This window comes from Aphelocoma coerulescens, chromosome 30, assembly GCF_041296385.1.
Source record: "Aphelocoma coerulescens isolate FSJ_1873_10779 chromosome 30, UR_Acoe_1.0, whole genome shotgun sequence".
Taxonomy (NCBI): Eukaryota; Metazoa; Chordata; class Aves; order Passeriformes; family Corvidae; genus Aphelocoma; species Aphelocoma coerulescens.
Genome location: NC_091043.1, coordinates 469,124 through 483,623, shown reverse-complemented (window position 1 = coordinate 483,623; position 14,500 = coordinate 469,124). Strand labels below are relative to the sequence as shown.

The 14,500-nt window shown below is 68.0% G+C and overlaps 2 protein-coding genes across 2 annotated transcripts; one reads left to right on the top strand and one right to left on the bottom strand.

Moving 5' to 3' along the window:
• Nucleotides 1–740: 740 nt before the first annotated feature.
• S1PR2 (sphingosine-1-phosphate receptor 2) lies at nt 741–3,242 on the bottom strand. The gene has a single exon (XM_068997949.1). It carries the CDS (start codon nt 3,211–3,213, stop codon nt 2,152–2,154), a length of 1,062 nt encoding a protein of 353 aa, XP_068854050.1. The 5' UTR covers nt 3,214–3,242; the 3' UTR covers nt 741–2,151.
• Nucleotides 3,243–8,516: 5,274 nt separating this feature from the next.
• On the top strand, nt 8,517–12,323 carry MRPL4 (mitochondrial ribosomal protein L4). The gene is made up of 9 exons (XM_068998000.1): nt 8,517–8,627; nt 9,075–9,123; nt 9,586–9,757; nt 9,850–9,901; nt 10,641–10,758; nt 10,854–10,960; nt 11,041–11,150; nt 11,372–11,442; nt 11,817–12,323. Exons 1-9 carry the CDS (start codon nt 8,562–8,564, stop codon nt 11,978–11,980), a joined length of 909 nt encoding a protein of 302 aa, XP_068854101.1. The 5' UTR covers nt 8,517–8,561; the 3' UTR covers nt 11,981–12,323.
• Nucleotides 12,324–14,500: the final 2,177 nt, after the last annotated feature.

The window sequence follows — 14,500 nt, the reverse complement described above, 5'->3', positions numbered from 1 at the left end:
CCGCGCTGATACAGCGCGCCCGGACGCCATCTTGAGTGCGGGCTCGCTGTGCGACGTCATAACAACGCGACGGCGCGGGCGCGGGCGGCTGTGGGCGTCGCCCCGGCGCCATCTTGGGGGTGGCGGGTGAGGGGACACCCCAAATTTGGGAGGGGACAATGGGGGGGGACACCCAAATTTGGGAGGGGGACAATGGGGGCGACACCCCCAAAGAGGGGACACCCCAAATTTGGGAACGGAGTGGGGGGGACACTCCCGGGTCTGTCCCCGTGGTGGGGGGGGGGGGACACCCACCCCCAGCCCTGTCCCCTTGTCCCCACTGTCCCCCAGAGGTGCCACCACCACCGCCCGGTGCCACCGCGGAGCTCCCCGGTGCCCAAACCCGCGGGGTCACCACGGGGACACCGTGACGTCACTGTCGCGACACGGAAGGGGGGGGACAGGAACCGAAACCTCCCCCCCCCCCCCCGTATTTCCTCTTCATCTTTTAGGGAGGAAATTGGGTTTTTTGGGTGGCTGGGAGGTGACAAAACGTGTCCCTCTTCGTCCCCTGAGCTGCCCGACCCCCATTTTCCCAAATTCCCTATGGGAGGGGGGAGAAAAAAAATCCTCCCCAATTCCCCCAAAATTTGGGGCTCTCTGCCCGCCCCCCCCCCCCCCCCCCCCGATCCCGCTGAGGAAAAGGCGCGGAAACGTCTGGAAAAACGCCGGTTTAATACGATTCGAGATCGGGTGGGGGGTATTTCTGGGGAAATCCCGGGAATTTCGGGGGGTGGGGGAGGGGATCCCGGCCGGTCCGGCCGCACTGGGATGAGCCCCCCACGCGCCAGCGCGTGGGAAAACCCCGGATTTTGGGGGTTTTTGGGGGGAGGGGGAGGCTCCAATGCCCCCCTCCTCCCTCCCTCCCCACCCCAGGCCCGGTTTATCCCGGGAAAAGCCGAGCCCGGCGCTCCCGGTGGGAAGAGCGGTCGGAGCCGCCCACGGGGTTCGGGGCGCCGGGAGGGGCCCCGGGACTCGTCCGACAGGTCCGGCCGGGGCCCCGGGGCTCGGGCAGGGCGTGGGAAGGGCCCCACGGCCGCCGCCGGCCGCGTGTCCGGGCACACGGAGCGCCGGGAGCGCCGGCGGGGACGGGGACGGGGTGTCCGGCCGTACCTGGGGAACCACGAGGGTCCCGCTCCCTTCGTACCGTGGGGTGGCCTCGGGGTGGCCTTCGAGTGTCCACGAGGCTGTGGGGTGTCCATGGGGTGTCCACGGGGCCGTGGGGTGGCCTTGGAGTGTCCACAAGGCCTTTGAGTGTCCACGAGGCTGTGGGGTGTCCATGCGGTGTCCATGGGGTGTCCACAGGGCCATGGGGTGGCCTCGAGGTGTCCACGGGGCCGTGGGGTGGCCTCGAGGTGTCCATGGGGCTGTGGGGTGTCCATGGGGTGTCCACAGGGCCGTGGGGTGGCCTCGAGGTGTCCATGGGGCTGTGGGGTGTCCGTGGGGTGTCCACGGGGCCTTGGAGTGTCCACAGAGCCGTGGGGTGTCCACAGGGCCTTTGAGTGTCCACGAGGCCATGGGGTGGCCTTGGAGTGTCCACAGGGCCGCGGGGTGTCCATGGGGTGTCCACGGGGCCTTGGAGCATCCACAGGACTGTGAGGTGGCCGTGGAGTGGCCTTGGATTGTCCATGGGGCATCCATGGGGTGTCCACGGGGTGTCCATGGATCTGTGGAATGACCTTGGGGTGCCCATGGGGTGTCCACGGGGCGTCCATGGAGCTGTGGAATGACCTTGGGGTGCCCATGGGGTGTCCACGGGGTGTCCATGGAGCTGTGGAATGACCTTGGGGTGCCCATGGGGTGTCCACGGGGTGCCCACAGGGCCGTAGGGTGGCCTTGGAGTGTCCACAAGGCTGTGGGGTGTCCATGGGGTGTCCATGGGGTGTCCACGGGGTGTCCATGGAGCTGTGGAGTGACCTTGGGGTGTCCATGGGGTGTCCACGGGGTGTCCATGGAGCTGTGGAGTGACCCTGGGGTGTCCATGGGGTGTCCACAGGGTGTCCACGGGGTGTCCCCAGACCATCCCCAGGCCACCCACGGCTCAATCTCGCCCCACCCACAAACCCCCCAGGCTGACCACAACCCCCCAGGCTGACCACAACCCCTCCCCCATCACACGGACGTGGTGCACTCGCGGGTCAGCGGCGCTGTGGCCGTCTCCCCTTTGGGGCCGGGCGCCGCCGCCGCCTTGTCCAGCGAGCTGGACGTGCGCAGCGGGACCCCCGGCCGGCCGGGCGGCCGCGGCCGCCGGCCCCTCCCGCAGCAGCACAGCAGGCGCAGGAACTCGGCGCGCATGTCCTTGCTCCTCAGCGTGTAGATGACGGGGTTGGCCGCCGAGTTGAGCGTGGCGAAGGCGAAGAAATAATTGGCCTTGTAGAGCACCCGGCAGGCGCGGACGGGGCACGAGGCGTCCATGAGGAGGATGATGAAGGCGGGCAGCCAGCAGACGATGAAGGCTCCCAGCACGATGGTGACGGTCTTGAGCAGAGCCAAGGTCTGCGCCGAGGCGATCTCGGCGTGGCTGGAGCGGACGATGCAGTAGATGCGCGTGTAGAGCCCCACGATGGCCAGCAGGATGAGGGTGAAGATGGTGGTGACGAAGAGCACGTAGCGCTTGGAGTAGAGCGGCAGCACCGTGGAGCAGTCGCCCAGGTCGCTGATGCAGTTCCAGCCCATGATGGGCAGGCTGCCCACGGCGGCCGCGATCACCCAGCAGGCGCCGATCAGCAGCACCATGCGGCAGTTCTTGTCGCTGCCGTACACCTTGACCTTGGTGATGGCCACGTGGCGCTCGATGGCGATGGCCAGCAGGCTGAACACCGAGGCGGCCAGCGTGGCGAAAGCCGTGCCCTCGCGCACGAACCACTGCACCGGCGTCAGGCTGAAGGTGGTGCTGCCGGACAGCAGCGTGTTGACCATGAAGGCCGTGCCGGCCAAGAGGTCGGAGGCGGCCAAATTGCCGATGAAGATGTACATGGCCAAGTGCAGGCGCTTGTTGCGGCAGATGGACACCAGCACCAGCAGGTTCTCCAGGACGATGAAGCAGCAGAGGATGACGATGAGGACGGAGCCCACGGAGCGCGAGGGCGCGGAGGCGTCGCCGTCGCCCTTGGTGTAGTTGTAGTGCTCGCGGATCTTGTCGCGGTTGAAATATTCCTTGTAGATGCTCCCCATGGTGAGGCCGGGCCGGGCGCGCCGCCGAGGGTCAGCGCCGCCGGGACATGGCTCCGGCCAGAGACCTGCGGGGTGGACGAGAGGCGGGCTGGGAATGTGGGGATGGCACTGGGAGAATGGGAGGGGGGACGCCTGAGGGGACACCGGGGTGGCTGGGGGGACACTGGGGTGGTTGGGGGACAGAAATCCCATCGGGAATGGCGCTGGGAGAACGGGAGGGACACCTGAGGGGACACCGGGGTGGCTGGGGGACAGAAATCCCAACGGGAATGACGGTGGGAGAACAGGGGGGGACACTGAGAGGACACCGGGGTGGCTTGGGGGGACACCGGGGTGGCAGGAGGGGACACCAGGGTGGTTGGGGGGACAGAAATCCCATTGGGAATGGCGCTGGGAGAACGGGAGGGACACCTGAGAGGACACTGGGGTGGCTGGGGGGGACACCGGGGTGGCAGGAGGGGACACAGGGGTGGCTGGGGGGGACACCGGGGTGGTTGGGGGTGACACAGGGGTGGTTGGGGGGACACCGGGGTGCTTGGGGGTGACAGAGATCCCGTCGGGAGCACCCCGGGGGGCTGGGAAGGACGCGGCCGGTGAGGGACGGGGACACCGGGCGACGTCACCGCTGGGTCGGGGAGGGGTCCCGCCCGTGTCCCCCCGGTTGGGGGTGGCGTTCCCGGTGCCACCGGGTGTCCCCCAGTCAGGGATGGGACTCCCAGTATCGTGTCCCCCATTCCCAGTTCAGGACGGGACTCTCGGGACCGTGTCCCCCCTCCCCAAATTCCGGGACGGGACCCCGGGTAGGGCCCCCCCCCCGCCCGGTTCCTCCCGGTGCGGGACCCCCGAGGGCTCCGGGGGTGGCACCCAGGGCGGGGTGAGGGGGAGGAAAGGAGCCCCGGTGGTCGCTCCGTCCAGGAGCCCCCCCCAGGTCCCGGTGGCGTCCCGGAGCCGGCCCGGTACCGGTCTCAGTCCCGCCTCGGAGCCCCCGGAGCCTCCGGTGCCGTCCCAGGGCGCTCCCGGAGCCCCCCGGTCCCGTTCTGGAGCTCCCCTCGGAGCCGTCCCGGTACCGGAGCTCCCCTGGTCCCGTCCCGGAGCCCCCGGTGCCGCCCCGGAGCGGTCCCGGAGCCCCCGGTGCCGTCCCGGAGCGGTCCCGGAGCCCCCGGTGCCGTCCCGCCTCGCGCAGCCGCGCCCGGTGCCGGGACACCGCCCCCGGCTCCCGCCGCCCCCCGCGACCCCCTCAGGACCCCTCCGGACCCCCCCGGACCCTCGTACCGGTGCCGGTGAGAGCCGCCGGTCCCGGTCGGAACATCCGCCGCTTCCCCTTCCCCTTCCCGCCCGCCCCCGCGGAGGCAGCGGGGAGGGAACGGGCGGGGCCGGGGGCGGCGAGACCCCCGGGACGGCCCCGGGACCCCAAACCGGGAACCCAGACCGGGATCCCAAACCGGGAACGGCCCCGGGATCCCAAACCGAGATCCCAAACCGGGAACGGCCCCGGGATCCCAAACTGGGAACCCAGACCGGGATCCGAAACTGGGAACCCAGACCGGGATTCCAAACCGGGAACGGCCCCGGGATCCAAACTGGGAACGGCCCCGGGATTCCAAACCGGGAATGCTCCCGGGATCCCAAACCGGGATCCCAAACTGGGAACGGCCCTGGAATTCCAAACCGGGATCCTGCACCGGGACCGTGCCCTGGGATCCCAAACTGGATTCCCCGCACAGGGATCCTGCCCCAGAAACCGGGATCCCGCACCGGGAACAGCACCGGGACTGGGAACCGCACCGGAACCGTGCCCCGAGATCCCGCACCGGGATCTTGCCCCAGGAATCACAGCGGGACCCCAAACCGGGACCCCAAACCGGGATCCCAAACTGGGATCCCTCACTGTGACCTGCGGGAACTGGGATTCCCAACTGGGAGCCCACACCGGGATCTGCCCCGGGAACCGCACCGGGATCCTGAACTGGGACCCCTGGGGATCCCAAACCGGGACCCCAAACTGGGATCCCACACCGGGATCCTGAACTGGGACCCCTGGGAATTCCGCCGGGACCCCAAACTGGGATCCCACACCGGGATCGCCCCTTAGGACCCCAGCCCGTGATCCCAGCCCGGATCCCACCCCAGAATCCCACCAGGATCCGCTCCCGGGTGGGGGAAGGGACCCGGGACCCCCCAGCCCCGGTGGGGGGAGGGGCCGCGGGGGGGTCACCGGGGGCCGTTCGATCCCGAAATATCCCGGAGCAAATCGGATCAGGGCGGAGGCCGAGCTTAAAGCCGGGTTTAACCGCGGGGGCGGCGGCCGCGACGGGAGCGGGGGGGCCCCCGGAACCCCCCGAGACCCCCCGAGACCCCCGAGATCCCCCCGAGATCCCCCCGAGACCCCCCCCCGAGCCCGGACACGCGTGGGGAGGGGGGGGGGGACACGGGGACACCCGCACGGGACCCCCGGGATTTTGGGGACCGCCGAGAGTTCGAGGACCCCCCCCCCCAAAAATTTGGGGACCCCCCCAATGTGGGGACACGCGTGGGGGGACACGGCGGGGTCGCTGTCACCGACCCCCCCCCCCCCCCCATCCCGAGCATGGGACCCCCCGCGACTTTGGGGACCCTCAAATCTTTTGGGGACCCCCAAACCCACCCCGAGAGGTGCCCGGGGGTCCCAAAAGTGCTCCCCAAGGACACGACCCCCCCCTCCCCCACAATTGGGGTGCCCCCCCCCCCCCCCCCGCCCGCCAGCTGCGAGCCAGATGTTGGCGTGGCCGAAACAGCTGGGCCGGGACGGCGACAATGGGGGGGGTGGCACCTGAACCCCCCCGCGGGGCCACCCCGATGTGTCCCCCCCCCCCCCACTTTTGGGGACACCCCCCCCCCAAAATCCTGGGAGCCCTCCCCGTCTCCCCCCCACCCTTGGGGTCACCTCGGGGGTCCCTTTCTGTGCCCCCCCCCCCCAGCGCTGGTGGCCCGGGGAGGGAGGGGACAGCGGGACAATGACGGGGGGTCCCGAGGGGGTGGCACAGGGGGTTCGGGGGTCCGGGGGGGGAGGAATTTTGGGGTCTCACCGGTCCCGGGGCCGGTCCCGGCAGCGCTGAGCGCCCGTCCCGGTTCCAACATTGGGGGGGGGGCGGGGCTGGTCCTGGGCCACCCCCCCCGGCGAGGGGCGAGGCCACCGTGTCACCCCCCCCCATGGCTGAGACCCCCCAAAATGGGGAGGGGGACAACAAAACCCCCCCCTTGTCCCCCTTTTGGAGTACCTGAGACCCCCAAAACGCGGCGGGAGGGGGTGATGAAACCCCGCCCCCCCCCCCCCCCCCCGCCCCGGGGGGATTTTGGGGCGTTCAAATTTTGGGGATTTTTTGTTGTTGTTGGGATTTTTCACGCCCGGAAAAATTTCCCGGATTTTCCACGCAGGAATTCGGGGGTGGGGGGGAAGATCGGGGGGGTTGGGGACGGGGGGGTGTCTCATTCCCAACCCCCCCCCTCCCCCAAATATGGAGCGCGGGGAGGGGGCGGGGGGTCCGAGGGGCCGGGGAAGGGATTTAATTGGAACCAGGAGCGGGATTGGGATGGGATGGGCGGGATTTGGGGGCGGGGGGGGGGATGGGCGGGATGAGAGGGGGGATGGGATGGGCTCCCCCCCCCCCCCCCACCCCCCGTAATCCATGCGGAATTCCCGATCCCGCTCGGAGAGGGGATGGAAAAAAGGGGGAAAGGGGGAAAAAGGGGGGGAAGGGGAAAAAAAGGGAGAAGAAGGGGAAAAGAATTCCCAGATTTCCATGCCGGCCCCCCCATTCCCATCCCAGCCCCCCCCTCCCCCCCCCCAGCACCGGGATCCCACCGGGAATTCCGCCCCCGGGAATTTGGGGGGGAGACCCCCCCCTCCCCGACAGGGAAACGGGACTGGGAGGTGAAACTGGGACTGGGAATGGGCACCGGGAAGGGAAACTGGGAAGGGACTGGGAAGGGACAGTGGCACTGGGAATGGACGCTGGTAGTGGGAAGGGAAACTGGGAAGGGACACGGATACTGGGAAGTGGCAATGGCACTGGGAAGGGCACTGGGAAGGGACGAGGACACCGGGAAGGGCACTGGGAAGGGAAACTGGGAACGGGCAGGGACACTGGGAAGGGCACTGGGAAGTGGACACTGGGACAGGGACATTGGGAAGGGCACTGGGAATGGGACTAGCACTGGGAAGGGAAATTGGGAATGGACAAGGACACTGGGAAGGGAAACTGGGAATGGGACTGGCACTGGGAAGGGAAACTGGGAAGGGACAGGGGCACTGGGAAGGGCACTGGGAATGGACAGGGACATTGGGAAGGGCACTGGGAAGGGAAACTGGGACAGGGTCACTGGGAATGGGACTGGTAGTGGGAAGGGAAACTGGGAATGGACAGGGACACCGGGAAGGGGTACTGGGAATGGGACTGGCACTGGGAAGGGAAACTGGGAAGAGACAGGGGCACTGGGAAGGGCACTGGGAAGGGAAACTGGGAAGAGACAGGGGCACTGGGAAGGGCACTGGGAAGGGAAACTGGGAAGGGACAGGGGCACTGGGAAGGGCGCTGGGAAGTGGACACTGGGGCAGGGAAACTGGGAATGGGACTGGGACCGGGAAGGGGTACTGGGAATGGACACTGGTGGTGGGAAGGGATGGGTACACTGGGAAGGGCACTGGGAATGGGAAGGGCACTGGGAATGGGACTGGGACCCGGGAAAGGGCACTGGGAATGGGACTGGCACTGGGAAGGCAAACTGGGAAGGGACAGGGACACTAAAAGGGCACTGGGAATAGGGCACTGGGAAGGGACGGGGCACTGGGAATGGGACTGGGACCCGGGAAAGGGCACTGGGAATGGGACTGGCACTGGGAAGGCAAACTGGGAAGGGACAGGGACACTAAAAGGGCACTGGGAATAGGGCACTGGGAAGGGACAGGGACACTGGGAAGAGCACTGGGAATGGGACTGGTAGTGGGAAGGGAAACTGGGAAGGGCACTGGGACACCGGGAAGGGACAGTTGGATGGGGGGGCTATTGGGGGGTCACTGGGGAGGGGGCGACATTGGGGTGGGGGGCAGTGGGATGGGGTTAACGGGGGGCAGTGGGGTGGGATATTAGGATGGGGGCACTGGGGTGGGTTAACGGGGGGCACTGGGGTGGGACATTGGGGTGGGGGGCACCGAGGGGGGGGCACAAAGGGGGGGGTCCCGGGAGTGCCGCCCCCTCCCCTTCCTCCCCTTTTCCCGCCATTCCGCCCCGCCGGAACTGACGCCGCGCGCGCGCGCGCGTGGGGGGGGTGACGTCACCGCGCCTCCTCGCCCCGCCGCGCGCTTTCCCGCCATGATCCGCGCGGGGGCGGCCGCTGCCGCCCTGAGGGCCTGGAGCAGGGGCCGGGGCTGGGCCGCGGTGAGAGCGGGCGGGGAACGGCACCGGGAACGGGGCTGGGCCGAGGGGAGAACGGGAGCGGCACCGGGAACGGGGCTGGGCCGAGAGGAGAACGGGAGCGGGAACGGGGCTGGGCCGAGGGGAGAACGGGAGCGGCACCGGGAACGGGGCTGGGCCGAGGGGAGAACGGGAGCGGCACCGGCACCGGGAACGAGAACGGGAGCGGCACCGGGAGCGGGGCCGAGGGGAGAACGGCACCGGGAGCGGGGCTGGGACCGTGAGGGCGCGGAAGGGGCGGGGCCATTGCTGAGGGGCGGGGCGGTACCAAGTGTGAGCTCGGCCTGGGGGGGTGTCGGGGGTCCCGGAACGGACCCAACACTGGGGCTGGGGGGCGGGCGGGGGTCGTATCCCCCCCCCCCTTGCTCAGGCCGTGGTTTGATCCCGCCCGCCATTGCTCCCCTCACGCAGCTCTCGACGGAGCCCCCGGCCCCGCCCGCGGCCCCCGAGCCCCGCAGGGGTGAGTGCGGGGGCTGGGGACAGCGGGGACAGCGGGGATGGGGCGGCCGTGGGGCTGGGGACAGCGGGGAGCATGCTGAGGGTATCGTGGACAAAGCCACCATGGGGTTGGGGACATCCTGAATCATCCTGGGGACAGCAAGGCTGGGGGTGCCCGGTTTGGGGTGTCTGGGGACACCCTGGGGACAGTGGGGACAGGGCCACCACGGGGTTAGGGACACCCTGGCGACATCAGGGACCATCCTGGGGGCATTGTGGATCATCCTAGAGACAGCGGTGCTGGGTGTCTCTGGTTTGAGGTGTCTGGGGACATCAGGGACCATCCCTGGGGACATCAGGGACCACCCTGGGGACATCAGGCCTGGCTGTCCCCGCTCTGGGGGGGTGCCAGGCCCCCCCTCGCAGCGTTGCCGGGCAGAGCTGTCACCATCCCCGCTGTCCCCACGTGTCCCCTTCCCCCCAGAGAAGCCACCAGCGCCGGCCCTGCCGCTGTCCCCGGTGCTCCGGAGCTGCAGCGTCCCTGTCCCCTCCCACCTGTCCCCTGTCCAGGCCTGGGTGGAGTCCCTGCGTCACCCCGAGGACACTTTGCGGGGTCTCACCGACCTTCACCCCGATGTCTTCGCCGTCACTCCCAGGTCAAGGGGTCTGGGGGTGGCCCTGGGCACTTGGGAGGGTGGCCGAGTGACCCCGGAGTGACCTGAGTGTCCCTTGTCCGCCTCCCCACCAGGCTGGACATCCTGCACACGGTGGCCACGTGGCAGAGGAACTACAAGAGGATCGTGAGTGTGGGGAGGGGGCTTGAGGGGGCAAAAAGGGGATTTGGGGTGGCAGGAGGGAGTTTAAGGGGGTGGGGGAGGGATTTGAGGGGCAAAAAGGGGAATTTGGGGGCAAAAAAGGGGATTTGGGGTGGCAGGAGGGAGTTTAAGGGGGTGGGGGAGGGATTTGAGGGGCAAAAAGGGGGGCTTGGGGTGGCAGGAGATGGTTTAAGAGGGTAAGGGAGGGATTTGAGGGGCAGAAAGCGGGATTTGGGGGCAAAAGGGGGGGCAAAAAGGGGGATTTGGGGTGGCAGGAGGGGGTCTAAGGGGGCAGGGGAGCTTTAGGGGAATCCCAAAAAGGCCTGGGGAGGGTCCCAAGAAGGGTTTGGGGGGGTCCCAAGAAGGGTTTGGGGATCCCAAGAAGGGTCTGGGGGTCCCGAGGAGCTTTGGGGGATCCGAAGAAGGATCTGGGGTTCCCAAGAAGATTTGGGGGGATCCCGAGAGGGGTCTGGGGGTCCCGAGGAGCTTTGGGGGATCCAAAGAAGGATCTGGGGCTCCCAAGAAGATTTGGGGGGATCCTGAGAAGGGTTTGGGGGGATCCCAAGAAGGCTGCGGAGGGCTCCCAAAAACAAAGTTAGGGGCTCCCAAGAACGGTTTGGGGGTCCCAAAAAAGGCTCTGGGAGTCCCGAGCAGCAACCACCACCCCTGTCCCACGGCTCTGCAGGCTCAGGGCTGACCTTTGTGTGCCCTGCCTGTCCCCCAGAGCCACGCCAGGGTGAGGAGCCGGGCTGAGGTGCGCGGCGGGGGCCGCAAGCCCTGGCGCCAGAAGGGCTCCGGCCGCGCCCGGCACGGCTCCGTCCGCTCGCCGCTGTGGCGCGGGGGTGAGTGCCCGGCACGGGCGGGTGGGACACCCCGGAAACGGCTCCGGAGGGGGTTGTCACCAGCCTGGGGACGTCACCGCGGTGGCTCCTGGCAGGTGGCATCGCCCACGGGCCCCGCGGTCCCACCAGCTACTTCTACATGGTGCCCATGAGGGTGAGGGTGGTGGCACTGAAGGTGGCACTGACCGTGAAGCTGATGCAGGTACGGGGGTGCCCCCGGCGGGGTTTGGGGACGCTCGGGGGCGTTGGGGACAGGGTGACGGTGTCCCCTGGTCCCTGCAGGATGACCTGCACGTGGTGGACACGCTGGAGGTGCCCACGAGTGACCCCCGGTACCTGCTGGAGCTGGCGAGGGTCCGGCGCTGGGGACCGTCCGTGCTCGTGGTGGACGTGTGAGAGAGGGGGCCTGGAGGTGGCTTGGGGACGGCGGGGACAAGCTGGGGTGGCAGGGACTGTGGGGACGGGGTGTCCGTGGGGTTGGGGACATCAAGAAGCATCCTGGGGACATCACTGATGGATCACCACGAAGTTGGGGACATCCGGGCTGGCTGTCCTTGCTTTGGGGACACCTTGGGGACGCTTCGGGGACGCTCCAATCCCCTTTTTCCCCCAGGAATGAGTTCCCGGAGAACATCAGCGCTGCAGCCGAGGGCCTCAAATCCATCACCCTCATCCCAGCCCTGGGTGAGACCCGAGCCCCTTGGGGACACCCGAAATGTTTTGGGGTGGGGTATCCGTGGGGACAGTCTGGGGACGGCGGGGAAGGGCTGGGGACAAAGCAGGGACAAAGGGGATGGGGTGTCCATGGAGCTGGGAACACTCTGGGGACACCTTGGGGACAGCAGGGGAGGGCTGGGGACACCCTGGGGACACCTTGGGGACACCTTGGGGACAGCAGGGAAGGGCTGGGGCCAGTCTGGAGATGGCCTGGGCACAGCAGGGACGATCTGGGGTGGCAGGGACAGCGGGGAGGGCGGTGTCCGTGGGGCTGGGGACACTCAGGGGGCAGCAGGGAGGGACAGGCCGTGTCCCCTGATGTCCCCAAGCTGTCCCCTCAGGGCTCAACGTGCACAGCCTGCTGAAGCACCGGACGCTGGTGCTGACCCTGGGCGCCGTCACCTTCCTGGAGCAGCGGCTGCTGTGGCACGACCGGCGCTTCTCGGCCCTCTACCCCTTCTCGCTGCCCTACAGGGACCTCCCGCAGCCCCCCCGGGCCGGGTGAGACCCCCCCCAGCTGCCATCGGGACCCCCGTTTGGGATGGGGACCCCCCATTTGGGGTTTGGCACCCTCCCAGTGGGGAAGGACGCGGCCCCGGTCCCATCGGGAAGGGGTTTGGGGTCGCTGTGGTCCTTGGGGTGGTGTCCCCTCTCTGTGCCCTGCAGGGACCTCCTGGAGCCCCTCCGGGCCGGCTGAGACCCCGCCCCAAATTTGGGATTTGACCCCCCCAATTTGGGATTTGTGTTTGGGATCCACCCCTTCCCGGGGCAGGATCCGGCCCCGATCCCATCGGGAACGGGGTTTGGGGTCGTCGGGCACTGCTGTGGCATTAAAGGGACTTTTTTCATTGCCCTTGTTTTTATTTTGGGGGGGGGGAGGAGGGGGAAATCTGGGGGTTTTCCACCTCTTTTTGGGAGTGCCCCATATCCCAATCCCTTTGGGATCCCCCTCCCTAAAATCCCGACTCCTTTTCCGGCCCCCTCCCCAAAATCCCGACCCCATCTGGAGCCCCCCCTTTAATTCCAGCCCCCTCCCCAAAATCCCGACCCCATCTGGAGCGGGTGGCTGGGAATTTTGGGGTCACAGAGGGATTCTGGTGTCCCCTCCCCCCCCCAAATGTCCCCATCCCTGGCCCCTTCCCAGGAAGGGGGGAGCCGGAAAAGGAAGAAATTTGGGAATAACAAAGGGAGAAAAAAAAAAAAAGGAAGTTTGGGAGTGACCTCAGCCAGGTCCCAAATCTTTCAGGAATGTTTGGGGTAGGGGGAACTGGGGACCCCCCCTCTCATTCCCAAGGGGAGATCTGGGAATGCCGGGACCCCCTGGGGTAGGATGTGGAGGTTCAGGGGGGATTTCAGGGATCTGAAGGGGAATTTTGGGGATCCCGAGGGGAATTTTGGGGATCCGAAGAGGAATTTTGGGGATCCTGAGGGGATTTTGGGGATCCAAAGGGAATTTTTGGGGTGCCAACCAGGAGCAACTGTTTTTTTGGGGGAAAATCCCGGGAAAAATTTGGGGATTGGGCGCCTTGGGGGGTGCTGGGACCCAACTGGGGGGGGACTGTGACCCCCCCCTCCCCATGGGTTTTTTTTGGGGGTCTCCCGGCCACGCCCATGGTGCTGCTTTTGGGGGGGATTTTCCCACTTTCTCCCGGTTTTTCCGGGAATCGCTCTGAAAGGAAAATCACAGGGTCCGGAGCCGCTTCCTGGCACGGTAGGGAGGGGACAGGGCTTGGGATGGGCCACAAATGGAGCTGGGGGGACACGCCAGGGGACACCCCAGGACAGGAGGGGATGGGCCCCAAATGGGGCTGGGGGGACACCCCAGGACAGGAGGGGATGGGCCCCAAGTGGGGCTGGGGGGACACCCCAGGACAGGAGGGGACGGGCCCCAAATGGGGCTGGGGGACACCCCAGGGACACCCCAGGACAGGAGGGGACCCAGCAGGGGCCAGGCCATAAATGGGGCTGGGGGACACCCCAGGGGACACCCCAGGACAGGAGGGGACGGGCCCCAAATGGGGCTGGGGGGACACCCCAGGGGACACCCCAGGACAGGAGGGGACGGGCCCCAAATGGGGCTGGGGGGACACCCCAGGACAGGAGGGGACGGGCCCCAAATGGGGCTGGGGGACACGCCAGGGGACACCCCAGGACAGGAGGGGACACAGCGGGGGCCAGGGAGTGGCCGGAGCTGCGGGGGCGGGAGGTGACAGCGGCACGGGGGGGACGCTGGCGCCGGGCCACGTCCTGCTGACTCAGCTGCCGCCGTCCCCCTTGTCCCTGTGCCTCCTGTCCCAATGTCCCCAACGTCCCTGTCCCCCCTCCTGCAGCGCCGCGGCCCCCAAACCCCGACCGAGGCCGAGGGAGGCTCCCGGGACCGCGGACATTCCATCCCCGGGGGACAAGGACAAGGACAGCGCGCCCCGGGAGCGGCGGCGGCACCGGGGCCGTGGGGAGGGGACCGTCACCTCCGCGGGGGGATGTGACACCCACGGGGCGCAGAAGCGAAACCGCGTGGCTGTGACAATCGTCACGGGACTTCCCTCCTCTGGGGGTGACAAGAGGGAGCGTGACAACAGGGAGGGTGACAAGAGGGAGGGTGACAAGGCCGGGTGTCACCAGTGGAGCCCCCGGGGAAAGGAAAACGCCGGGAGAGGGCAGTGGGGACACTGTGGGGACATCGGGGACCACCCCGGGGACATCGGGGACCATCCTGGGGCTGGAGCCACCCTGGGGACATCGAGGACCACCCTGGGGACATCGGGGCCAATCCTGGGGCTGGAACCACCCTGGGGACATCGGGGACCATCCTGGGGACATCAGGGCTCACCCTGGGGACATCAGGAACCACCCTGGGGACATCAGGGACGTTCCCACGGTTCCAGGGGTGGCAGAAATCCCCCGGAGTGTCAAAAAGCGACACAATAAGAGGAAGTGGCAGCTGCGGTGACACCAGCACCCAATGGTGGCCTTTGGACCCAACTCCCCCGTCGGGTGACGTGCAGGCGACAGCCCCGTGGCGAGC

Bases quoted from the DNA above. Each gene is read 5' to 3' on its own strand.
- MRPL4 (XM_068998000.1), top strand. From the start codon at position 8,562: ATGATCCGCGCGGGGGCGGCCGCTGCCGCCCTGAGGGCCTGGAGCAGG. The intron at 10,961-11,040 runs GTACGGGGGTGC...TGGTCCCTGCAG, and splicing joins TGACCGTGAAGCTGATGCAG to GATGACCTGCACGTGGTGGA. The intron at 11,443-11,816 runs GTGAGACCCGAG...CTGTCCCCTCAG, and splicing joins CACCCTCATCCCAGCCCTGG to GGCTCAACGTGCACAGCCTG.
- S1PR2 (XM_068997949.1), bottom strand. From the start codon at position 3,213: ATGGGGAGCATCTACAAGGAATATTTCAACCGCGACAAGATCCGCGAG.